At 40.8% G+C, this 27741-nt stretch overlaps 1 protein-coding gene across 1 annotated transcript; it reads left to right on the plus strand.

Annotated features, from left to right (window-relative positions):
• The first annotated feature begins 279 nt into the window (after nt 1–279).
• On the plus strand, nt 280–27741 carry AP2M1 (adaptor related protein complex 2 subunit mu 1). Its single transcript, XM_089685470.1, has 11 exons — nt 280–424; nt 7343–7462; nt 14409–14674; nt 14795–14877; nt 18870–19005; nt 19108–19249; nt 19418–19537; nt 22110–22245; nt 22337–22434; nt 23611–23722; nt 26676–27741. The coding sequence occupies exons 2-11, from the start codon at nt 7389–7391 to the stop codon at nt 26808–26810; spliced, it is 1302 nt and encodes a 433-aa protein (XP_089541596.1). The 5' UTR covers nt 280–424; nt 7343–7388; the 3' UTR covers nt 26811–27741.

Genomic DNA, 27741 nt, shown 5'->3' on the forward strand with positions numbered 1-27741 from the left:
CGAGGTCACACAATAGGAACGGAGCGCAGTGCGGGATCACACACTGGAATCGGCACGCAGCGCGAGGTTACGCAATAGAATCGGAGCACAGTGTGAGATCACACACTGGAAGTGGTGATGTGAGGGGCCACATTGGAGGCCGTTTAGCTCCTATGTTGACAACTGTTCTAATATGTCCCTGAAGAGCAGGGTGCAGTGGTCATGTGACACGAGCTATTAGAGTTCTTAAACAGCTGGCAGGTGATACCATGCACTCGGTCTGAAACGCGCATGCGCTGCAGTCCCTCCTCCTCCACCTCCAGGCACATCCTAGGCTGGAAATGAACGCAGCTGCGCGCTGACGTAGACTCTGCGGAAAGGAGGGTGGGAGGTGGTACGGCCATCTTGGAGTCTTAGCGGAGCCCTGGAGCGGGGAGCAGAGCAGGTAACCTCCAAGCTGTCACTTAAAGGGGGGGGCGGATGGACGGGGAATTGTCGGTGCTCTTGTCATAGTTGGAATATTACATAGACATGTGGAGCCGCCGTCACCTACCTTCTCCTCAGCATGTGAATGGAATAGCCGGCGCTGTCAGCCTGTCATAGGGTGTGACTGGAATCCGACCGGCCTTGCAGCCTCATATCTTCGGGACCGTACCGTGCGCTAAGGTGGGCTGAGAGCTTCTCTGACAGAACGCCATGGACACCGAGCAGTCCGGGTGTGGTCCGGCCTGTGCGCCATGGCGGTTCTCTCACAGGATGTATGCTAGTCTATAGGATGCAGTGACCTCCCGCCCTCGCCGTGAGCTCTGATATCAGTCTCTCCAGCATCCTTATCACTCGGTGACAGGCCCTGTGCTCATTCATTGCTGGTGTCAGGAGGATCACCGCTCCCTGCTCTAGGTATCCGCTGCTTTCACCTGTCCCAGTAAACATCCAGCCCCAGGTCAAAGCATCCTCCTTCCTTTGCTGCATATCCTGATGTACTGAGATGGCTGATCCTCTACACATGGATCAGGGTGGAATTAAAGCCAGACCGAAGTCACTTACATAAACTTACCTCCTGGGTATTGATCTGGATCCTGCACCGGCGTTTTCTCCCTAGGTGCCAGTCTTTGGACATTTCCATTGGCCAATGCGGGATGATGTACCTCCTGTGCTGGTTTCAGTCATCCCACCACACAGGGTCTGTGCAGGCATGTAAGCTGATCTGTGTATGCGCAGCTCTGTTCACATGGCACAGAAGACTGGCAGCAGGCAGGTAGGTGTTTTTCTTTCGCAAGTCTCTTCTGGGATAAGGCTGCATTCACACTTGAGCGATTTGTAGCTTGACGCTCCATAAACGCTCAAAGTTAAAAAAAAATCCCAATTGTTCCCTATGGTGCCTATTCACACCTGATTGTGCAAAACAGACACCATAGAGAACAATTAATTTAAGTTTGAGCATTTTTGGAGCTTCAGGCTACAAAATGCTCAAGTGTGAATGCAGCCTAATAGTCTGCCTGCCATCTTTTATTAACCCCTTCAATACCTTCACCCCCTTCCTACCCAGGCCGATTTTCAGCTTTCAGTGTTGTCACACTTTGCCACTCGCGTGGTCACCCCAATAAAATCTTTAGCATTTTTTCACACAAATTAGTTTTCTTTTGGTGGTATTTAATCACCACTGGGTCTATTTTTTTGCTAAACAAATGGAAAAAAGAACATTTTTTTTTTTTTTTTTAATTTAAAAAAAAAAAAAAATTTTTTTTTTGTTTATGAAGTCTTACAAATAAGTAATTTTTTTTTCTTCTTTACTAATGTGTGCTGATGAGGCTGCACTGATGGTCAGTACCCTGATTATCAGTGTAAAAGTGCTGACAGCCTTGCCGGGTATAGGCTGTCTCTTCCTTACACAGACACAGCGTGTGAGGAAAAGACCGCCGACACCCATCAAGTCTTTTTACATGATTGAATACAGCTGATCACACGGTAAAGGGCTGCTACGATTGGCCCTTTTACTGCGATCTGTAATCAGTGGTGTCCAAAAGACAACGGCGGTCACAGAGCGCTTCCCAGGTGGCACATTCTGAGAGGACTTCTATAGACACCTTCCCAGAACAAGACAACTGCGCTGTAGCCATCTTTCGGCTATAGGGTCGTGTTAAAATGGTACTTCATTCTCCCAATCAACAGTGACTGTTATTAAAAAAAAAAAAAAAAACATACCTTGATGCTGCATTTGTTTTTCCCACCACCTCTACACGGAGAACTGAGCAATCAAGCACCATTGATCAATCCATTCTCGGTCCTCAGCAAGCAGTGAATGTCAGTCACCAGCTCTGTGTGCTGCCCCTCCAGCACTCACTGGAGTACTGGGCTGTGGAGTTGGCGGGAGCTGCTGGCTCAGGCTCTCAGATGTACACTGAGAGGATGAGCCTGCTGCCAGTTAGGCATCTGGGTGGATCCTGATATTATTAGGATCCTTGTAGAGCCTGGACCAGCTTTATGATATCAGCAGACGTTAGCCCACTGTTGGTTGAATCTGGGTCACAAAAGTGCAGAAATAAACACACTGCTGTGACCCACTGGAGAAACACAGCCAGCAGTGCTTTGACCATGCTCCTCCTTTCATTCTTAAGCTGCTAGCATTTGAAAATATAAGAAGGAATAATTCTATTGTTTTTAAACTTTTCTTTTTACATTTCTTCAGTTGTTCCTTGGTTTCTGGTGTAGGCCAAAATGATGTCATACTTCCCAATAGTTTTCATGGATGTTTTGTTTTTCTTCACCTGGAGGAGGGGCTTTCTCAGCTAAGCACACCCTCCTGTCTGCATGCCTGAGCTAAGGGCTGGTGAATTCCAGGAAGTACATAGCGTTTTCTGTTTGTGGTGCTCAGATACAGTTTACATCTGTTTTAAATGCCTTCAGTTTCACATTAAGAACCTGGCAAAAAATCCATATAATGGACCGTAAGGTACCTGCATACAGATTAGTAAATGTCCAGACAGGGTTTAGATGTATAAAGTTCTTCCTAAGGTATACACGTACCAAAGTACATGTTTATATGCATACTTGTGTAAATCACTAATCTGACAGATTTTTTTGTTTCGATTTTTACAGTTCTGAACACGGCGCATGTTATTACGCACTGTGTGTATGAGCCCATGGAAAACATCAGGACTGGGCTCAGATCCGTTGACCTTCATTCAATGGATATATGTGCATTTTCTGCATGGAATGACGGTTCTTTCTGGCAGAGCTAGCAGATGAACTTGTGTAAAATATGCATCTAAAGTACTCGCAGTTAGGTGCTTTCAGACGAATATAATTCTTCTGATGTTTTGCGTGTAGGTGTCTACAAGTGTAAAATCTGCAGATGTGTCCAGCCACGAATGCAGCTTACTTTTTTTTTTTTTTTGCCATATATTAAACATGGTATACTTACTGTGTGTAGTGGTTTTACACAGAGCAGCCTTTATCCTCCTCTTCTCAGGTTCCCCACAGGCTCTCTTTGCTCTTCCTTTCTGTCAAGTGCCCCCCATAGCAACAAAACAAAAAGTTTTGTTTTTTTTGTGGTGTGAACCTAGCTTAAGGGTTGGTTCACATCTGTGGGTGGGGTAGTGCATGTAAATGGCATACATTCCAGCAGCCGCACAAAAAAAGTGTTGCTTTTGAGAAAATGTGCAGGGTGCTTAGGTGCGCACACACATGCAATTTGGGATGCGTGACAGATTCACATGACAGGTCAGATAGTATGTGTTCCTACGGAGGTGTTCACATGCGTTTTATAAGTAGTGGTGCACTGAAAATAAATTCTGAGCGAAAACCAAAAATTCAGGATGCATTTGTCCAAAAAACCAAAACCTTTAAAAAAAAATATATATATATATAAAATTTTCATTTCATTTTCAATACCTCTGGCCAATAGGCTGCTTTCGCACTGAGCAAAAAAAAAAAAGGCACAGGAAAAGCTCAAGAAACATGCAGCCCTTTAAATTCAGTGTATGTCTTCACACTAGTCCATTGTGCATCCCTTGCGGTGTTAAAAAATCCTGAATAACATCATGAAAATATGCTGCGCTACAAATAAGAAAATACACAATACCTAAACCATATATCTATACATAAAACAGTGATGTCAAAAACAGAAACTGTGACTCAAAAAATATTTTAACTAAAATGGATTAATTGTCCAAAAAATGAATTGGTTAAAGTCCAATAATTTTAAGTATTCTCCTGTGACCCCTTCTTGAAATAACGACCACCGTGTGCATCTGTCGCAGAAATCCAGTGCAAAATAACCTCCACCATATATCTGCTCGCCTCCAGCAGTGTGACCTTACATTGTACAATGTTTTGGTCCAACTGCACTTTTGGTCCCAAATGTATGGACTCTGAAGATCAAATTGCTGAATGATGGCTCCAAAAGATGCTCCTTCCAGATAACCGCATCAGGCTCAGCTGTATTCCTCATAAACAAAAACTCAAAATAGTGCTTTATTATTCAAAACTTTTATTTGCACATTAAAACAGAGGAAATACACTCACATTCCATAGGTCCATATCTGCACCATGTATGGTGAACATCCAGTAATATACTACTTAGGCAAAAGATGGGAGTATCATCCCCGGCAGCATAAAAAAGTCAAGGCTCCAAAACGTCACTATACACAGTATATTGCAAGGCAGTGCATGGGCCCTATATGAAAATGCAATTGCCTACAAGTATGACAATCCTGGAGCGATGTGTAGATTACTACTACCACTATTCTGATGAATGGTAGCGTCATGACGTCATCTGCACACTCCTCACTGATGTGTTTCGTCACAGATCACGTGCCTTTATCAAGGGGATGCACACGGTGGTTGTTATTTTAAGGAGGGGTCACAGGAGAATACTTAAATTATTGGACTTTAACAAATCAATTTTTTGGACAATTAATCCATTTTATTTAAAATATTTAATTTGACTTAGTTTCTGTTTTTGAAATCACTGTTTTCTGTATAGATATATGGTTTAGGTATTGTGTATTTTGTTATATGTAGCGCAGCATATTTTCATTGATATTATTTAGCCCACTGAGACATGGGTTGTGTGCACTAGCGGCTACAGTTTTATTTCATATTGATTTGAATTCACAATAGTAAGCGCTTGAGGTTATTCACATTATTCGGTGTTAAAAATCCTGCTTGAGGCTTGGTTCATTCCAATGCGGGGTTTTTTTTTTTTTTTTTAGTGCTTTTTGCAGAAACGCACTACAGTCCATGTAATATGGTTTCCTATGGGATACGTTCACATCTATGCTTTTTTGAGCTGCTGTGTTTTTTGAAAGGGTCAGGGACTTTTGTAAATGCAAAAGGTTGTGTTTTTTGATTCAATAGAGATGCTGCAGAAAATGCATGTAGTGCATTTAATCTGCCCGGCAACAAGTTGTAAAAAAAAAAAATCAAAAAAGGCGCGTGCAAAAGTAAAACGCTGCAAAAAAAACACTGCAAAATGGACAAAGTGCATTGGTGTGAACCAGGCCTGAAATGCATTGAAAATGCAGCAAAAAAAGCATCAAAAACACATGTGTTGTGCTTTTGAGGCATTTTGCATTTATAGTCTGCCCAGCAACAAGTTGGCCAAGAAAAAATTTTAAAAAATGCGCCAAACGCAAAATTCACTGCAAAATGGGAAAAAAAACTGCATCGGTGTGAACGAGGCCTGAAATGCATTAAAAATGCACGTGTTATGTTAAAAATGATTCCATCCCCTCAGTGATATTAAACCCTCTGTTTTAAGCACTTTTAGGCTCCATGCACACTAGATTTGTTTTTTTTGTTTTTAAGCTCAAACCTCTGGAAATAGCATATTTTTTTAATGAGCGTTTTGTTTTTACTGTACATGTAGAAAAGAAAAGCTAGAAAAAAGCTGTTAGGAGCTTTTTTTTTTTTTTTTTTTTATTCTTTGCTGCTGGAAAAAAACGCTCCAAAAACCTCTACAAAAACAACTTTTTGTTTTCTGCTCCTAGATGCTGGAGCTCAAACAACTCTTAATAGTGTAAAGTAGTGTGCTTGGACACATGGGATAACACTATTTGAATTTTAGGAGCAGAAATAAAATGCTGATAACAGCTTCTAGGAGCTTAAAATAAACACTAGTGTGCATGGAGCCTTAATCGCTTATGAGTATGTAGCTTCTTTATCTTTAATACTTGCCTGTCTTCGAGCATACAGTGGTGTCTGTATCAGGATGGCATCTTTCTCTTGCAGGGTGTGTTATGGAGCAAGTCTCTTACATGCAGGAGACTAGAGTTGTATCCCCCTACACTGTGTGCATCAATAGAAACGCACAGTGTGACCACCCCGGTCACATCAAGCCTGACTTTGAAATCATGCGACTTACAGTGAAGTCGCACGATTTCCAAGTCAGGTGAGATGCCAATTCCAGGTGCGATTTGCAAGACATCTGACACCGATGTCTATACAAATCACACCAAAAGTATTGCATGTACTACTTTAGACACTGGTGCGGCTCCGGCAAAGTTGGAACCGCACCGATTTGACCGCTCTAATTGCGGACAATAGGGTGCGACTTGGCATACGATTTGCAAGTCGCATGGCATGCAAATCACATGCCAAGTCGCACCCGATGTGACCGGGGTGTGAGAGCTTCTCTGCAGTTTGGACTGTTTGTGCCTTTTTGGAGTTGTGTGTTAAAAAAAAAAAGTGCCACATAGTCACTCATTGTGTTTTTTATCAGCATGCTTTATTTTGTTGTGTCAGCAGTTGCATTTCCCTACTAGTATCCATGTAAGATTATTTCCGTTGGATTCAGCAATTTCCCTTGAGTTTCATGTGTTCTTTTCCCTGCCTCTTCCTTCCTCATAGTGGAACATCCAGGGGCAGTGAGGAGTGCACTGCTGAGCTGGGAAAAGATTGTCTTTAGGCCTTTTATTTTCCTTATGCTTTGCATTATAGAAAATGTGCTGTTAACTAATTGTCTTCGAGAAAAGCGTGAATATCCTAGTTCTTCCAAGCAGTGTGTTCCATCGTTTAGAGCTACAGAACTAGCAAATGACTATGCAGCAGAAACTTTCACATCTGGTAGAATGTTTGAGTCACAAGTGGAGAGAAGTTTAGCATCTCTCCCACAGGGATGTGTGTAGGAATGTGTGTGGATTAGTTTTATGTTCATTTTTGTGTGTGGTGTTTTTTTGTTTTTTTTTTTTCCCCATTCCCAATGGATTTAATTTACATAGAACTTGGACTAGAAAACAGATACGTTTTCATTAGTAAAATAGTGTTTTGTTTTTTTTCCTGTAACTAAATAAAAGAAAAAAGGTAAAATGATACAGTTTTTTTGTTTTTTTTATTGTACTAATACTGAGTCCTTTCTTAGATCGGCCTTTGTCACAATGGGAAAAGGGAACTGAAGCCAATTCACCATGATTGGAGGGCTCTTTATATATAATCACAAGGGAGAGGTCCTGATCTCCCGGGTATACAGAGATGACATTGGGTAAGTAAATCTAAACAAATTATGCTGGTTAAAAAATTAAATGACTGCTGTTGTGTGTATATATACCTCAGGAGCATGTAGTGAAAAAAAGTGCATTTCTAGGAATATCAGTAGATTCATATTTAAAAAGTAAGCACTTCATGTTGGTTCGCTTTCCAAAGACCGCCAAGAAAAAACAATGTATGTTACAGCAAACAACCTTTTGGGTATTACACATTTGTGTAGTCTGGGCTCCATTGTATATTCACAAAAATCTTTGAATGGGTAAAAAAAAAAAAAAGTATACCTACGTCCAGTGACAGACATACGCACAGGAAAAGACTCCCCAGATCTTAATGCTGGGTGCCACTCACCTCAAGCGCTGTTAGACGTGTTTTGTGCTCTGTGTATACATGTCGTCAATCTCCTCAGGCTTCATTGATAAAAACAGTGCTTGAGCCTAGTGATATTACAACTGACATTAGGATCTGGTGAGTCTTTCTTTGGGTACATCTCACTGGATGCAGCTGCACAGATGTTTTGTTTTTTACCTGTTAGTGTTTGAACAATTTCATTATCACACTTTCAAATCCTGATCATGTGGATGTGTAATACCCAAAGCTTGTTTGCAAAGGTGTGCACTTCACATTGATTTCACTTTTCAAATCTGAATCTCTTGTTACTTAGCACTGGCATGTGTTATGTTTTTTATTTTTTGTGCATAAATCTCCTTTTGAGGGTTAATGGGTAGCTCCTTGATGAGTAGTTTATTAATCACAGGACTTGTTTGATGGATCTCCAGGCTACCCCTGTTTTTGTGCTTTGGTCAGGAAAGTATAGTGGATTCACAGTCCCCGTTCTTCTATTCCCCTCTTTTGCACTTGTAAAGAATTAGTGACATTTCTTTTGTATGCCCCTCTGGAACAACACGTTACTGAAGACTAAGTGATAAATAACTTTGATGCTTAATGTGACAAAATGGCCTTGAATTAGGTCTTTTTGTCACTAGTTGATTTTTAGACCATTAGACAGTGAAAGTTGTGTCAAGTTTTATTTAAGTTGTTCAATTTATATTGTTCTGTGGTTCATAAAAACAAAAAAGGCACCATTTATTTAAAGATGTCCATAATACTTCAAGCAGAACCATACACCTTGGCTCCAGTGATGCGACGCCCTGGAGCTCCCCTCCGGCCAGCCTCCGGGTCTCATGCGCTGGCCACTTTCATTGGCTGGGCGGGGATGACTTCACTCCTGTACATGCGCAGGAGTTCTGTTGGCTTTTGCACTGTCAAATTTCTATGGTGAGTTGTGCGGGAGCAACTTGCTGTACAGAGAAGGACAGGTAGGTAATTTTAATGTGGAAGAGATAATTCATGTCTCTTCTGCATTAAAAATACTATCTGCCCATTTTTCTATTACCTAACGTTCCACTTTAACTGCCTCCCACCCGCCATATAAGGAAATGACAAGCGCAGAGTGGTTCTCTTGTTCTGGGAGGACGTCATATGACGTCTTCCCACTCTAACCACGCGTGCGCATCCCCGGAGGCACAGCATGGCGATTGGTGTGTTGTGTCCCTGGGACACAGCGGATCAACGGAAAGAACCGATGACGTTGGCTCTGTCATGTGATCAGCTGTGTCTAATCACAGCTGATCGCATGTAAATAAGGAAATGCTGGTTATCGGCATTTCTCTCCTCACCAGCTGTCATGCTGACAGCTCATGAGGAGAGCTGGTAATCGGCATTCCTCAGAGGGGACATGTACACTGATCATCAGCACTGATCAGTGTGCCCTGATGATCAGTGTAGCCCTATCGGTGCCACCTGTCAATGCCACATATCAGTGCCTACCAGTGCACATCATTGCTCCATATCCGTGCCCATCTGAGCTGCTTTTCAGTGCCCATCAGTGATGCCTGTCGATGCCCATCACTGCAGCCTCATTAGTGCATATCAGTGAAGGAGAAAAATCACTTATTTACAACATTTTAAAATGGAAACAAAATTTTCAGTTTTTGGTATGTTTCGCAAAAAATAAAAAACCCAGAGGTGATTAAATACCACCAAAATAAAGCTCTATCTGTCTCAAAAAAATGCTAAAAAATTATAAATGTCATATTGGTACAGTGTTGCATGACCGCACAATTGTCATTCAAGGTGCGACAGCGCTGAAAGCTGAAAATTGGCCTGGGCAGGAAGGGGGTATAAGTGCCCAGTAGGCAAGCGGTTAAAGCTAAACTCTCTGTTTTAATGAACTTTAGTTTGTTTGGACCATCTGTGTTCCATTGCCTTAGACAGGTGGGGTTTCCCATTTCTCCTGTTAAGTTTTGTGTATTATAAACTAAACTACAAATCCAACATGCACATGGGAATTCCCTTACAAGTACCGTCAGCCAATTGCTTAAAGTTCTCGGTGACTTCATAGTTCATTGATGTTCCTGTTGTCAAGTACCTACCTTGCCTGTAAGAGGTATGGGCTATCCGTAGACTTTAACGTATAGAATGTTCTGGTGACAGCGTCTCTCTAGGTTTGTTTCCACCAATACATTAGAACAATGAATCCATGTAAACTAGTGAGACATGTTAGAGGCTAAGTTCATCTTTTAGTAACATGTCACATGTTACACCCGTATTTAGGATGTAACATGCTACTTTGCAGCAGACCTCCTCAACCCCTCCCTTTCATGACAGTGGGCAGCGATGGTCTACCCACACCTGCTTTGACATTTTAAAAACAGCGTGGCTATTCCCACACAGCCATGTCATTCATTAACAGGGATCTGTGAATGAATGAACTACAAGTCTTGTCTGCAGGAGATTGACTTGTAGTGTCAGTAGATTACGAGTGTGCCAATCGGCACACCCATAGTCCATTCACTCTTCTTGCTGTTCTGAAACTGACAGCCTGTATGGAGATATGGCCTGAGAGCTGTAGAAAGTTACTGCAGGAGCCTAACATTGCACCCACGATCCAGTGATCATACAGTCCAGAATCGGCAGTCCTGCCATGTAAGGGAGGATGCTAAGGGCTCTCCCACAACCTGGGGTGTCAGAAGGAAGAAGAGAGCATCGGCTGCAGAGGTGGGTGAGGAATAGGGATAAGTAAAACTGCTTTTTAATGTTCCCCTAGACAAAAATTACCATTTAATCCTTCCAGTGAAAGGAAGCACCACTGCAAGTTTTTTTAGTTTTGCCAATTTTTTGCTGGGGGTCAGCTTTAAGCAGCGATGTAAAATGAGGGACGTTTGGACATACTCTGTATTAAAAGAAAAAAGGTGCTGTAATCATTTTGAATGAGTTTAAGTATGGGTGAAATCTCCCCAATCCTTGCAGTTGATTTTACATTTAGATTTGAAATTTGTTTGCTATTTTTACATTGGTGTCCATTTCTGTGGATGTTTGTCTTATTCTGTTGCATGTGCCTATTGCTATGTGCTTGTTTTATTTATCGTTCCTTCTATCAAACAATGTCTTTCAAATAAGTCCTTGTTGCGAGTCTTTCCTGTCGTTCACCTTGACGCTGCTTTTGGCTTTTATCACACGGATGTCTCCTTCCTATATGTAGTGTGCTCCTACCTGGGTTTTTGGTGGGTGTTATGTTCTTTTTAGTATTTTATTTCTAATCCTTTCTTTCATTGCTGTCACTGTCCTTTTCCTTGCTGGTGCCATCTTTTTCCATCTCATCACCTCATTGGCTGCTGTAGCAATAGGTAAGATCACTGTTCCTGCTGCAAGTCCTTTAGTTCCAGCTCTTTGCCCGGATGCTTGTGCCGAATGTGCAAAGCCCCTAATGTCTACAACTTTGCTGTCTTACATCAGTTGCATCTTTGCTCTAACCCATTAAAACAAGATAACCTACTGAGTGGTGATGTTTGAGGTATCTTGTACTAATTAGTTTGGTGTTTATCTCTGCTAGAGACCCAAGTAGCTACACTCTTAAAAACAAAATTTATTAAAAACAAACAATGTATTTTCGCGATTGGAATTTAAATCTCCAGCATGTTTGCTTCAAACCAGTGTAAAAACACTTAAAGTGGTTGTAAACCGCAGATGTGAAATATGAACAAAACCTATCCCCTCTATAGTGTGTTCTTGTCTCGATCTAAAGCACCAAGTGTAATTTCTGTCTGTTGCTTTGTTCATCTGCTATCAGCCTGAAGCACTGCTGACGAGTTTTCCTTACCCCAAGAAATAAAAGTTGACAGAGCCCTCCAGAGCACAGCCTGTGATTGACAGCCTTAGCTCTGTTCCTGTGTGCTTTGTGAAGGGAGGGGGGCATCCCTCCAATCCATCAGCATTCAGAGCTCTCACTGAGCTCTGCAGTGTATAAATTCAGATCTTCGCCCTGTTTTCTGAAATCTCAGACAGGCTTGAAAAATTCTCCACTTTGATAGTCTATAAAGAAGAGAAGACTGCAGATAAACATGTACAATTTACGTAGAAGGATTTGTTTAGTCACTGTGTATCACCTGAGGCTACTCATGTCACTGGGTATATGTGAGGGTTTACAACCACTTTAATGTGAAAAACTGAGTGCATTGTTGAAGGATTTTATTGGTCTCTGGTAGGGAAAGCATTTCATTTTTATGATTTATTTCTTTTTATTTTTGTAATGATTTGGAAAGAGGTTGTTTGCAAGGTTTATGCAGTGCAGACATGTTGCATAGAACTATGAAACTGCTAATGCATTTTAAATTGGTTGCTTCTTGCTATGATTGAAACCTCTGCGGATTAACAATTTAACTTGAGGGCCCATTCCCCCTGTGGGGTTGTGGTAAAACGAGCTTTACTACAGTACGTGGAAAGAGATCTGTGTTCATTTGCCACTCCAGTGCACCTTGCTGGTGGATATGCTTTGCAGTACAACTTGCAGCATTGCACTAATGTGCATTGCAATGTATTAGTACATTAAAGGCGCATGCATCACAGGTTAGTACGCTGGCACGCATTGCACTGCAACGCATATCATCGAAACATGTATTGGTGTGATGTGCCATTTATTCTGAATGGAACTTCTATACATTTAACCTGCATTGTTGTAAAGCACGTAATAGTGCAATGGCATTGTGTGAATAGGCCCTGTTCACTCCATCGCGTTGGCAAACGTACATGTATTTTTAGAGTGTATTTAATGCATTTTTTTACTCTGAAATTTGATATGTAACTTTAAAAATTCAAAGCATATTGTGTTTTGTTGTGTTTTTTTTTTTTTTTTGTTAAGGAACATAATATAACACATACTTTAACCAAAACATACAAAATATGCAGCAGGCAGGATTTGTCAAAAATGTAATGCACTGATGCTAGCAGCTTCATAGATTGTAATGGTAACGAGTTTTCATGTGCTTTTAGTGCACTGTGATCCGAAGTTGTAGTACACATAAAACGCAATGGTGTGAACGAGCCCTGGATCCCATCACTGTATCTAGCAACTTTGTTTTTTGTATTCTATTATTGCCTGGTTTTTATTACAACGCCTTGAAGTTGAGCTCTGGCCAAAATGTTTCCTTTTTAAAAAAAAAAAAAAAAATCATCTGAATGGAAATGGAGGGAAAATCCACAGTGAAGCAAAGACAATAAAGACTTTGCTAACCCTTCACCTCTTCAGCTAAAATGGCTTCTTTGCTGCTTTTGTCCCATTTAGTGAGTTTTCTCCATAGTGTCTGCCCATTGGCCCACAGTGAGGGAAATCCCCTCCATGGGCACACAGATGGCAAAAAAAAAAACCTGACAAAATAATTGACCTGCTCTATCCAAAATACACAATTTTGACTGGAGTTCCACTTTTTTTTTTTTTTTTTTTTCCAATACCTAGTTCTTTGCTACAAGCTACACCATGTTTCTGAGATTTTGATTGTTTTCTTAGCCATGCAGAGAAGATGAAGAAATCTCTTGCAGGCTACATTTGGTCCTCATCAGAATGTATTTTAGAAGAATTAGCACATTGCAGATTCAGCTAAACAGAAAAGTCTGACTGCTAAAGGGAGAGCCTGATCCATTACTGTACAATAACGTGAACAGTCTGCCATAATTCTCCCCCAGGAGCTTGCCATAAGGTGCTTTTAGAAGTTAGGTCATTTGTATATACAGCTTTGCTAGTAATTGCCCTCAGCTGCTCTATTTTAGGTGGACAGTAGGTAAAATCCAGTACTTTGCATGCTGTGTATCTTAAGCCATCAAATTCTGTTGTCTGTAGTGGTCCAGATATGCTTTGGTGCTCCTTCATTTTTAAGCTGCTAAAATATCAAGCCGCCAAATGTCTCCGTATACTGAGAGACTGGATAAATTAACATGGCACTTCAGACCTGGCAGGCAAGATTTTATTTGAAGTGATCTTTTGTGAATGGAATTGTAGTACTGCTAACCTAAGGTCAACCGACATTGGGCTCGTTGATGGCATTCTTTTTAGATGCTTTTGACGACATTCAGAATTCACTGACTTTAGACATGGACTATACCTTCTGACTTGAATTTGACCTACTTCAGGTGAGTTCTGCATTACCATAGACATGTATGGGAATGCAAAACTCTCTTGAAGCAATCCAAAAGCCTGTTGATACAATCCATATCTGGAGTATTTCTAAGAACAAGTAACCAGTAAAGTTGGAATACCCACTCTGCATGCTGGTTCCAGGTCAGTAACTCTTGCATTGATGTCTTTGTCCAGGTAACAGCCTTGGAAACTGCAGGCTTAAAAACAAGCCAGTATGCTTTTTCATTCTCATAAAGTTCATTTTTAAGAAGCCACGGAACAAGAAACTCTACATGTAATATAAAAAGCTACATCTCTGCTGTTGTCCTTCTTTTTTTTTTTTTTTTTTTTTTTTTTTTTTTTTTTTTTTGTAGGTGCATTAGCTGTCTAGCATCTAGAATTTCTCTGAACCTGCAGGCATGTTTGTCAGACTTTGCCATGAAGCTCAGAAAACTTTCTTGTAACGATGTGATGTGTTCTATCTTTCATACAGAAGGAATGCAGTGGATGCTTTCCGTGTCAATGTCATCCATGCCCGGCAGCAGGTGCGCTCTCCTGTCACCAACATTGCTCGTACCAGTTTCTTCCATGTGAAACGTTCCAACATCTGGCTGGCAGCTGTCACCAAACAAAATGTCAATGCCGCCATGGTGTTTGAGTTCCTGTACAAGATGTGTGATGTCATGACTGCATACTTTGGGAAGATCAGTGAGGAAAATATCAAGAACAACTTTGTGCTGATCTATGAACTACTTGATGGTAAGAGAGTAAAGTGTTCTCTATAAAGAATGCTAGCCCAGGCTTTGTCAGCATTGGTTATGATTTGCTGTTAGTAAATGATCATTTAGTAGTCTGCTGTGTTTCTGCTTTGTCCTACAGAAATCCTGGACTTTGGTTACCCTCAGAACTCTGAAACTGGAGCACTGAAAACCTTCATCACACAACAGGGGATTAAAAGTCAGGTAATCGCATACCTGGAAGCCTACTGTACCATGCTTGTCTGTTACCACCATGCCTTGTTTGTATTTGCTTAACAGATTTTGACCATTTATATCCAGATTCTAATGTATTTACATAAGATTTTGTTTTTTTATTTTATTTATCATGCAACTTGCAGTGAAGTCGTACAATTTAAAAGTCGGGTGACTTTGCTGATTTGAAGTGCAATTTGCAAGGCATCTGCCACAGATGTCTGTACAAATCGCACCAAAAGTAGGGCGTGCACTGCTTTAGAAATTGGTGCAACATCGACCAAGTCGGAACCGCACTGATATGACCACTCTAATAGCGGACAATAGGGTGCGACTTGGCATACAATTTGCAAGTCGCATGGCATGCAAATCGCATGCCAAGTCACACACCAATGTGACCGTGGTGTAAAATAACCACCGCTTGTGCTTCCTCCACCAGCTAGGTCCCATGCGCTTATTGGATGAATTACAACCCGCTTTCATCCGGATCTGCTCCTTCTTCTAGGCTTTTTCATTCTCTCCTTCACATCGATCAGTACTAAAAATATAAATCATATGGGACACTCCATAGTGTAGTAGATTTTTATTTTAATGTTAAAGACAAAAATGGGTCCACAGACCCATACAAGCATATATCTCAATGTGCATAAGCAAAGCTGTACCAAGATGGTGGCTGCCATCCGAAACCGGAAACTGTCCCCACACTTCCATCAACGGAAGTGTGGTGACGTTTCCAGTTTCAGACGGCAGCAGCCATCTTAGTACAGCTTCCAACAAGTTAAGTAGTTTGTCTTTTTAAGAAGCAATGCAGCCACCCACATTCAATGAATAATAATTTGCAATATTTTCAATGTTTTTAGGTTTGGAAATGCTTACTCTTCAATTGTGTTTTGTATATAGATTTGTGGATTATCCCTCTTTCTAAACTAGAGTGAAGACAGTGTAGTAAATAACTCTTTATGTGCCAGATATATAATGTGTTTCTACCTTCTTTAATAATAACACCTAAGTAACCTTGTAAAGTATTTGCCAAAATGGTAGCAGATGCTTGATACGGAATTCAGCATATCAGTCAACAACTAGTGATGTTTGGGATAGACCTAAATCTTTACTCTGATAGAAAAGTAACAAAAAACGGGAAGAGGCCGACTTCATGGAACATTTTGGTCTTCTTTTTTTTTTTTTTTTTTTTTCTAGATCATGGTTTGCTTTCACCTGTTGCCTGGTATTACCCTTTTAACCTTACTATTGCAAGTTGCCCCCCATCAGTAGTTAAGCCCTCAGCTTACAGCAGGTTGACTAACTGCATAGGTATTCATCCATCTCAAGCCAGAAATGCTAGTGCATAAAACTTTACTCTGCAGGTTTGCTAGTGATTTTTATCTTGGTTGGAACTCTCCTTTTTACATGTGTATTTAGTTCTAATTTATTCCTGTCTACAAGAGGCATTTGACACAAGTATGCATGAAAATGTTACAGGATAAGAGCACTATGTCTCAACAGTCCCAACATGAGGTTTTATACCCTGGCCTGCAACATTTTCCAGAGCTTACATAACTTTGCTTTTGAGAGTGGTGGCCTACAAAAATGTGTTTTTGTCTTTGCTTCTGAAAAGCATCTTGTGTGAATTGCTTACTATTGTTAAAGCAGTATTGAATCCAAAAGCAGACATTTTATTGCAGCTTAACAATTCTTTGATGTCATGGTTGTATTAGTTTTCTTTTGTAGTCATTCTTACCGTTATTTTCACCTGGTGATCTGGCCTGTAAATCTGCTGTTTTTTCAGCAGGACAAGCAGTCCTCGAGACTCAGTTAGAGGATTGAGACAAACCATTTTACCACTGACAGGTGCTTACATTGATCAGCTTTTATTCATCTGTGTAGAATATTTGTTTATTTTTAGAGGGGAAAAAAACTTGCTGTAACTGATTATAAAGTATTCCGTAAAGGTGGAGTTTGGCTTCAGTTTGTATTTAAATCTGCTAGTACATCTAACACTCCACTTCCCCTCAGACTGACAATGCTCCTCCAGAGTGGAGGCACTCTATGGCTCTTTTTACACGAAGGAACCAGTACGTTTTGCCCATCAGTTTTTCAGGCAGACCTCATCGGACCCTCCATTCACCCCTATAGACTGGCGGGTGTAAACGGACTTGTGTGTCCTCCAAAAACTAAACGGAAGGGGATCCATCCCCCTCCGTCTAGCTAGATCGAACGAAGGGCAGTCTGGTGTAAACAGATAGTGGAATCCATTTACACCCGCCTATCCATAGAGCAGAATGGTCTGTATCCACTCTGCATAAACTGAGTAGACACGGGCCTGTCATCCGCCCCTGCTGCGCTAATCGGAATTTGCCCCGTGTAGGAAGGGGCCTAATACAGAGGGTGTGTTACTGTTCAGATCAGGAGAAAACGGGGGGGGTGTTGTTTAGCAAAACTAATGCAGCCACCGCATCTAATGCTTGGTAAGCTTCAATATATTATATATTTGATTTAATACTGTTTTAGTGCTCAGTTGTGAATTGTGGGGCTTTTTTGTTTGGAGATACTAACTGCCTTAACCTGCCTCAAATTGAAAACCTTAACTCTAACTGTGCTTCTTGTTTTTATTCCTGTTTCCTGACCTGCTTGTCCACTCTTCCCACGTTTTGTACCCGTGTTGCTTCTCCTCTGCTTCGTGTGACTGGACATGTAGCATCAGGTAGGCGTGAGTGGAATGGAGTGGTGCTTACCTGGTTGGGCCCTCTGCTGTACCTTTCTATCATATAGGCTTTAATGGAATACACGTTTTCATTTATGCACATTGAAAGTTTCTTATATTATGATAGCTGCTGTGTAGGGATTTCCAGACTGTCTGCTGAAGTCTGTTTTGCAAATTAACCTGTTTTCTGACTACACATATGATAAAGCTGCTTGCCCGTATTATGCAGTTTTAGGGTGCTAAGGCCAGGTGGCTATCCCCTATATTTTTTTACCAACCATTGGGTGTATTTTCATGAAGTTACAATATGTGTATATCTATCTATTTTTCATTCTTATTAAAGCAGAGATAAAGCTGTGATAATGTACAGATGCATTTTGCTAAACATGCTACAATCCCATGACCGTAGTAAGACCTCACGAGTGCCAAACCTTGCTTGGCTTGTGTTTTTTCCTAAACTCCCCAGGTTTAAGAGGGGTCCACAGAGCTGTGTAGAAGGTACATACATTCTGTTTTTTTTTTTGTTTTTTTTTTTTTTTATGTGAAATCTCATAGGGTGGGTTTGAAAGTTTACATTCACCTTTAGATTTTATCAAAGGAAACATTGTGGCATTCCCACCCATTTTCTGTTTAGACATCAACCACCCCCCCTTCTCCTCCTCATAATCTTTTGTTAAAGCGGAACTTCAGACCAAAGGGGACGTTCCTATTTTCTGCCTACTCTTAACACCTTTTGAACACTTTTTTTGTGAGAGCAGGTACCTAGTTCTGGCAGGTGCCCGCTTCCCCTCGTAACACTTGGGGATAGGTATGGTTCCCCCGTCCCTCCCTTTCCATCAGCTTTCTAGGACCTGTGATTTGTCCCATAATGCTGTGGGGAAAGAGAGGGGGGGGGGGGGTGCGAGTTGCATAAGCAGTAGGCTGTGATGCCGCTAGGACTTGCAGCTGACTTTTCTTAGGTGCTGGTGCCTGGAAGGAACTATCCAGGTGAGGACAGTGCTGTATCCCTGAACAGGTAAGTGTCCTTATAATTAAAAGTCAGCGGCTACAGTATTTGTAGTGGCTGACTCTTAACTTTTTGGGGGGGGGCCACATTTTCTTTTTTTTTTTACATTAGTGTGTTTTGCCTATTGGCGTATGCGTTGTCTAAAAGATGATTGGTCTGTTTTGGACAAAGACACAAAACGCTTATCTTTTAAACACTTTGTTCAAGAGGAGATTATCACGCATATAACTTGTGCCAACAAGTACTAATATTCCCTACCTGTCCTGTCTTTGTTAGACCAAGGAAGAGCAGTCTCAGATCACCAGCCAGGTGACAGGCCAGATTGGCTGGAGACGTGAAGGGATCAAATATCGTCGGAATGAGCTGTTCCTGGATGTACTGGAAAGTGTTAATTTGCTGATGTCACCTCAAGGTAAGCATCGTCTGCTAAAACAGATGACAATATCCATGTTTAAAAGTTTTTTTCTCCCATCTATCCCAAACTTTCATGCATGCAATTTTTATCCTAATTCAGGACAAGTTCTTAGTGCTCATGTATCTGGACGTGTTGTTATGAAGAGCTACTTGAGTGGTATGCCAGAGTGCAAATTTGGAATGAATGACAAAATTGTAATTGAGAAGCAAGGCAAAGGAACTGCTGACGAGACAGGCAAAACGTGAGTATTCTGGGTATCGCACTAGTGTATTTTGTGTATTAGCTACAACAAACTGTACTCATACTTTAGGTCATTTTCACTCATTGTAAACATTGCTTTCTGAAACAATTTTTTTTTATTTAGAACTTTTTCTCATGGTTTCTTTATGTAATGCTTTTACTTTCACAGAGGGAAGCAATCAATCGCTATTGATGACTGTACATTCCATCAGTGTGTTCGCCTTAGCAAGTTTGATTCTGAGCGTAGCATCAGTTTTATACCGCCAGATGGGGAGTTTGAGCTCATGCGGTAAGGTTTACTGTCCCGTATCCTACTACTTTAGGGTTTATCAAGCAAGCAGTGTTGCACTTTGTAATGGCATCCGTAAAATTTAAAATATATCTAAAGGCAAAACTCCTTTTTTTTTTTTTTTTTTTTTTTTTTTTTTTTTTTTTTTTTTTTCTCTCTTCTTTTGGGCATAGTGGGGAGGGATTGGAATACCTGTCAGTTTTGCTGTCTAGTGCTGTCTTACTATTTCTGGTGACCTGAGGGTCCCCAAGGAATTCCCTTAATTTGCAAGGATTTCCTTTCACTTCCTGTTTGGCTATGGGACGACCTACCCATCACCTGCCCTTGATGGATAGGTTTTTGACCCCTGAGTTTAGAGTTAACTGTCAATAATTGGTCTAGAATTATTGCTCTCGCTTTGGTGTGCACATTGATTTGTAATGTGTAGTGCAATCAGTTTTTGTGCACGAGCAGCCCTGTGGGGGGGGGGGTGAGTGCTTGGGTGTAACTTTACATTTTGACACTTTTTTTTTTTTTTTGTTAACACAGCCCTCTTCTTGTCCCAAGTGACAATAGCTCCATATATTTCTTGTCCCTCTGTACACAGGTGAAATCTCCCCAGTGGAGTCATACACAGGGGCACTTCTACCCCCTTCCTGCCCAGTCCAATTTCCAGCTCTCAGCGCTGTTACACTTTGACAATTGCGTGGTGATGCAACACTGTACCCATATGAAATGTTTATCATTTTTTTGTGACAGAGCTTTATTTTGGTGGTATTTAATCACCTCTGGGGGTTTTTTTATTTTTTCTTAAACCAAAAACCGCTGAAAATTTTGAAAGTTTTTTTTTCTTAGTTTTTGTTGTAAAATTTTGTAAATAAGTGATTTTTCTCCTGCACTGATGGGCGCTAATGAGGCTGCACTGATGGGCGCTAATGAGGCTGCACTGATGGGCGCTAATGAGGCTGCACTGATGGGCAGGACTGAAAAGCACCACTGATATATGGCACTGTTAGGCGGCACTGATGGGTGGCACTAAAAGGCAGCTCAGATGGGCACTGATATGTGGTACTGATAGGCACGTGGCACTGGTCAGCACTGACAGCTGGCACTTTTGGGGCCACACTGATCATCAGTGGCCTGATGATCAGTGTACATGTCCCCTCCGGATGCCGATTACCGGCTCTCCTCTCCTCTCAAGCTGTCAGCGTGACAGCTCGTGAGGAGACAAATGTCGATAACCGGCATTTCCCTGTTTACATGTGATCAGCTGTGTCTAAATCACAGCTAATCACATGACCGAGCCGACATCTTCGGCTCTTTCCGTAGATCGGTGATCTGCTGTGTCCGAGGGACACAGCGCACCGCCGATCACCGCGCTGCGCGCTCCCTGAGCCGCGCATGTGCGGTGAGAATGGGAGGACGTCATATGACGTCCTCCCAGAATGAACCACCTTGCGCCCGTCATTGGACTATATGGTGGGCGCAAGGTGGTTAATGTTTTACCAGAACAATATTGAAGCCCAACTCTACTCTAAACAGATGCAGAGTAGGGAAAATAATTTTGATTCCCTGAAGATTTGACTAGTATAGGGCTGCAGCTAATGGTTACTTTCCTAATCGATTGGTTGGCTGATTGTTTTGGTTAATCTGATAAAAACTTGTTTGGTGTATAGTTTGTTTAATATAAGTAAAGGTTAAAAAAAACTAATGGTTGAATATCTATATGCAGTGGTAAATACAAATAACCAGCTGTATGGTTAGGGAATAAAATATCTAATCCACTCTGAGAATAACACAGAAGAGATGTTCTGTTTATACTATTAGAGGTTGAATCTGGTACATATTAGACTCGGAGATCAAAATTTTTATTTAAAGAAAGAAAAACTAATTTTAAAAGACTTAATGCTGTTTTGCAGATTTCAGACCCGATTGTATTATAATATGCATGAGAAACTCCCTTGTCATAGGCAGGTAGCTTGATACAAACTACCTGCACCCACCGTCATTTGACCCTAGTACACAGGTTGTTTCTCTCCGTTCAACCCAGAGGGCTGAACAAAAAAAAAAAGATTGCTGTACTAAGCAAGCAATTTGGGTGACCGATTTTCGCCTGCTGTGCCTCTCCCTGCAAGGGCAACTTTTGTTTGTGTGTGTCTTCTGTTTTGTGTTTCTCAACAAAATCAATAAAATATTTTTTTTTAAAGTGTGCAGAGAGCACAAAGGCATTGCACTAAAAGTTTAGTGTTGCGTTTTTATGTGGATGATTCCCCCCAATCGCTGATCCCTCATTGATATTACCTTGTTGACCTCCAGTTTTTCTCTCCCATGTTGCTTCCAATGTCTGCACTAATGATTTGTTTAGGACTACCCTGAATAGGTTTGCCCTTTGAAAATTCGTCCTGTAATTGCTCTGTCTTAATTTTTATGTCTTTATCTCCATGGAGTGTTTGGATTTTTGTGGAAAACCATGCACTTTTATGTTAATTTTTGTCTTTTACAACCAAATTTAAAATTGAATCTACAATATGGAATAATTGTATAGGTAATATTTTTGATGGGTATAAAGTCAGAATATTTTTTTTTTGTCTAGATATCGAACTACAAAGGATATCATCCTTCCATTCCGAGTTATTCCACTTGTGCGTGAGGTGGGGCGTACCAAACTGGAGGTCAAGGTGGTCATAAAATCAAACTTTAAACCATCTCTGCTGGCTCAGAAAATTGAGGTGAAAATTATAACTATATTGTTTAAACTACATATTAAATTGCGCATGGACGTCTTTCATGTGTATATCTTTTTGTATTTGCTTATTTCAGGTTCGAATCCCTACACCACTCAACACAAGTGGAGTACAGGTCATTTGTATGAAGGGGAAAGCGAAGTACAAAGCCAGTGAAAATGCCATTGTCTGGAAGTAAGTCGTTTTTTTTCTTTCTATTTAACCACTTGCCCTCCTGAGGATTTACTCATAAATTTAGGCCAAAATGTATTCTGCTACATGTCTTTGCTAAAAAAAAAAAAATCCCAATACCTGTAAATTAATTGGTTTACATGAAAGTTATAGCGTTTACAAATGACAGTATAGATACTGGAATTTTTTATTTTTGCTAGTAATGGCGGCGATCATTGACTTATAGCGGGACTGCGGCAGGCATTCTGACACGGGGGGGACTGACTTGGTGTCACTGACATCCCCAGTGACACCGATTACAGTGATCTGTGCTAAAACAAAAACACTGACACTGTACTAATGGCATTAAGCAGGAAGGGGTTAACATGAGGGCGATCAAGTTCTGTTTGTGTGCTTCACTGTAATCACACTGGTTTGGATGGCTGTGCTGTGCACAACCATCCAAAGCCGTGTGCATGAGCTGACAGGGAGGAGAACTGTATTGTTTACACACAGTTCTCCCTGTCAGATGCTCGGCAGTCACCGGGACACGGTGGTTGACAGCCGCATGCATGCCTCGCCTACCCAGTCATGCAAAATTACGTGTGTGTATGTATGTATATGTGATTGTGTGCACCTGTGCTTCCCTGTAGTAGTATATCTACTATAGGGTAGACAGGAAGCGGTTAAACAAAAAAAAAATCAAACTAAACTCTAGGCATCATGATTTTCATTTCTGCAAGCGTGTTCTAGTGTTCTTCCGCTTCCTGCTGGCAATGGAAAGGTTTTCAAAAACCCACAGGTAAAAGTTGATTGCAGGGTAGGAAGTTGTGCTCTTTGTTCAGAGGTAAATAGCAAATATGTGTCTGCAGATAACAAAAGCCTATCTTCAGAGTTCGTTTTACAGGAAGTGGAATATATATATATATATATATATATATATATATATATATATATATATATATATATATATATATATATATATATATTTTTTTTTTTTTTTTATTTATTTTTTTTGTAACAGATGGTTGTCAAGTTTGTTTAGGGGTTGTTTTGTTTTTAAATTGAAGTAAAATGAAAAAGCACTCATTCTGCCAAGCACAGTTATAGACTTTCTAAATTATTGCTACACTATACACTGTAAACACACACACCCCTACACCTTTTAAGAAGCTTAATTTTTTTTTGTTTTTCCTCCAGGATAAAACGGATGGCAGGAATGAAGGAATCTCAGATCAGTGCTGAGATTGAGCTTTTGCCAACCAATGACAAGAAGAAGTGGGCCCGCCCTCCTATTTCTATGAACTTTGAGGTGAGCATAATAGGTGTAAATGATTTCAGAAACCATTGTTTGATTAGTGTGAGACTGGATATTGTTTTAAAAGTTTGAGCCTTCACTGCAGGATTACAATAACAAGGTAGCAGTTAATGCTGCTGTTAAAACAATTGAGACATAATGAGGAATAAAACCAGTATATTCCTCCAACAACTGATGATGGTGATAAATTGCTAAAGCGTATTTCACCACATTTGGACATGCGTATTATTGGTTTAAGGAATGGAAGTACATGAGCTTCCATTTCCGACCTCCCTTTTTTTTTTTTCTTCGATTCTAGATTCTAAGCTGCTTTGAGCCGTAATTGGATATCTAATGAAAAGGCACATTAATTTAATTAATTAATCGCACCCCCAAGTGATTTGACTCAATTTTCCTCCAGCCCCTTAAAGAGTAGCTCCACTTTTTGTTGATAGAAAAAAAAATTCCCCTCTGGGTGATGAATGTACACTGCAAAGATTTTAACAAACTGTTTCAGATTCCTGCCTTTTTGTTCTGAAGAAATAGCTGTCTGTGGCCATGTGCAGAGTGAATCTGTATGGGAGTGGTTTTTATAATCGGCCACACTACTTGCAGGGATCTAATGAGGAAATGTGATTTCCTTTTGGGAGTATTCCACCAAAAATGACATTTTTGTTGCAGGGGATAAAAAAAATCTGATTTGTATCTTTAATGTAGACTTCTGGGAAAAATCAGTGAGCCAATAATACAAGCAGGAAATGACATTTTCAGTGGGCTACCTCCTGGTAGCCATATTGCATTTTACAGAAAACTATCTGGGCTGCAGATTGAATGTTTTTTTTTTTTTTAAAAATTACCTTTTCTTTTCAATTACAACACGACTTGAGTCGCAATTGTAGATGGTAAGGTGCGTGTATGTATGTGTAAAATACAGACACACACACACACACACACACACACACACACACACACACAATTTTTTTTAGATTTTTCACGTATTGACCAAAACATATTCAAGCTATAGTTATATAATGGATATGGACTGACCGTGCACACTCTCAGGTTTAATTTTGAGGGTACATACATCCAAATTGGAGGAAGGGTTTAGGAACTATAGCTCTTAAGAGTAGCCATTCCCCCTTTTTTTTCAAGGGACCAAAAGTAATTGGACAATTGAATCAAAAGCTGTTTTATGGCCAGGTGTGGTCTACTCCTTTCTTATTTCATCAATTGAGCAGGTTAGGTCTGGAGTGGATTCTAAATGTGGTATTTGCATTTGGAATCTATTGCTGTGAACCTACATCATGTGTTCAAAGGAGCTGTCCATGCAAGTAAAACAGGCTATTGTAAGGCTTCAAAAACAAATCCATCAGAGAGATAGCAGCAACATTAGGAGTGACCAAATCAACAGTTTGGTACATTCTGAGAAAAGAACACACTGGTGAGCTCAGCAACATAAATAGTCATGGACGTCCACAGAAGACACAGTGGTGGATGATTGCAGGATCCTCTCTCTGGTAAAGGAAAAACCCATTCACAACATCCAGACAAGTGAAGAACACTCCAGGAGGTGGGCGTATCATTGTCAAAGTCTACAATCAAGAGTAGACTTCACAAGAGCAAATACCGAGGATTCACCTCAAGGTGCAAACCATTCATAAGCCTGAAGAACAGAAAAGCCAGACTAGACTTTGCCAGAAAACATCTAAAAAGCCAGACCAGTTCTAGAAAAGCATTCTTTGAATAGATGAAACTAAGATTAATCTGTACCAGAATGGCAGGAATAAAAAGTGTGGAGAAGGATGATCCAAAGCACACAACGCAATCTGTAAAACATGGAGGCAGTGTGATGGCATGGGCATGCATGGCTTCCAGTGGCACTGGCTCATTGGTGTTTATCGATGTGACCGAAGACAGAAGAAGTCGGATGAATTCTGCAGTGTTTAAAGAGATACTGTCAGCCCAGATTCAGCCAAATGCAGCAAAGTTGATTGGACCGCTCTTCACAGTACAGATGGACAATGATCCAAAACACACTGCAAAAGCAACCCAGGAGCTTTTGAAGGAAGAGGGGAATATTCTGCAATGGCCGAGTCAATCACCTGATGTCAACCCAATTGAGCATGCATTTCACTTGCTGAAGGCAAAACTAAAGGCAGACCCACAAAGAACAACTGAAGACTGCTGCAGTTAGAGCCTGGCAAAACATCAGAAAGGAGGAATCCCAGTCTTTGGTAATGTCCATGGGTTCCAGAGTTCAGGCAGTCATTACCAGTAAAGGATTCTCAAGAAAATATGAAAAATTAACGTTTTATTTATGATTATATGCAATTGTTCAATTACTTTTGGTCCCTTGAAAAAGGGAGGGTCGCTACTCTTAAGAGCTGTAATTCCTAAACCCTTCCTCCAGTTTGGATGTACATACCCTCAAATTAAACCTGAGAGTGTGCACTTTCAGCCCATATCCATTATAGAACTATAGCTTGAATATGTTTTGGTAAATACCTGAGAAACTAAAATTGTGCCTGTGTCCAAATATATATGGACTTAACTGTGTGTGTGTTAGTTATTACTGTGAAATGGCTGTCACCGTGATCACATTATTGGGAGTCTGTCTTGCCGGCTCCTGATCATTGCTAAGTGATAGTGTTGTCATGGCCACTTTGTGCTGGGAGTATGCTGCCAGCAAAATGGCGATGCTGTGCTGCTGTATATACTTGCATGGGTAACAAGTGCTTAAAGTAGCAAAGGATAGAATACCTAGACATACCTGATATTAAAACTGGACTGCATTAAGCTGTATTTACTTGCTTTGATACCTGATATATTATTGTAAATGTAAAATTGGGTAAATCTGTAAGTGTTTGTTTTTTTTTTAAATCCGCTAAAATGGCATGCTGCATGGAAAGTTCTGTCTTCATGGGGAAAAAAAAAGTTATTTTTAATAAACTATGCTTTGTTGTCTTAGGTCCCATTTGCTCCTTCTGGACTGAAAGTTCGATACCTGAAAGTGTTTGAGCCTAAGCTGAACTACAGCGATCATGACGTGATCAAATGGGTTCGTTACATTGGCCGCAGTGGGATCTATGAAACCCGTTGTTAATGCATCAGTAATAGAGAGGAGGGAGCAGTGTCCATCACTAAACCTGCCCCAATCACACTACACTCATTTGGGGTAACGGGCAGCCCAAGTAAAAACAAGAAGCTTGTACTTTGTAGATGGATATTGCTCCTTTCCTTTCTTGCTTTTTCCGCCCTACCATGACAGCCATTTGGCTTCATAACTCCCATTTAGCGTGGAGGCTCTGTACACTGATTCAGCATTGGAAAGGTAACAAGTTGCAGGGATCTCCTTGGTCACCTTGCTGCTGTGTGTTCTTGAATATCCTCCACACATGCAGCTGCTCCTGACCTTGTATCGCCACCACCATCTGTGAATATTGCTGGCTGATAGTATTTCTGAATAGTGTAATATTTCCTGCACGCTTCCATCATATCCCTCTTCTAAATAGCGGCGTCTTGTTTACAGTGTCTTTTTTGTCATTGCTGTTTGTCATTAGAGCTTTTAACACTGTCGCAGGCCAATCTAACAGGAGAGAGATAATGGTGTTGGAGCCCTGGCATCAAGGTGTTGGATGGACAAACTGCATTTTTGTCCTTTTGTGACTGCAGAGGTGTTGTAAATCTCTATGTGGGTTGGAAGTTTGCTACAAGTTCTCTGTGACCAAACTAAGGGGGTTCATTGCAGTTAGGCCATTTCACAAATCCTTTTGCCAGTGAGGAAGAGCAGATCAAACATTGAAATACAACGTGTAGCATTCATTACCATGGAGTGCAAAGAATCCAACATATCACTGCCGGAGACCAGTCACCGACATGGAAGCGGCTTGGATGGGATCTTACACCTTCTACTGACGTGACTTGTGTGTGGCTCTGTGACTTCTCTCTCATCCCTGTACTCCTTGTGCTGTGATTTGCTCTGTTTTTCTTTGATGGTCAAATTATAAACCCATTAAACAATGTAGAAAAAGAAA

Source organism: Staurois parvus, unplaced genomic scaffold (assembly GCF_062004578.1).
Source record: "Staurois parvus isolate SC_StPar_1 unplaced genomic scaffold, SC_StPar_1.0 ptg000376l, whole genome shotgun sequence".
NCBI classification, from domain to species: Eukaryota; Metazoa; Chordata; class Amphibia; order Anura; family Ranidae; genus Staurois; species Staurois parvus.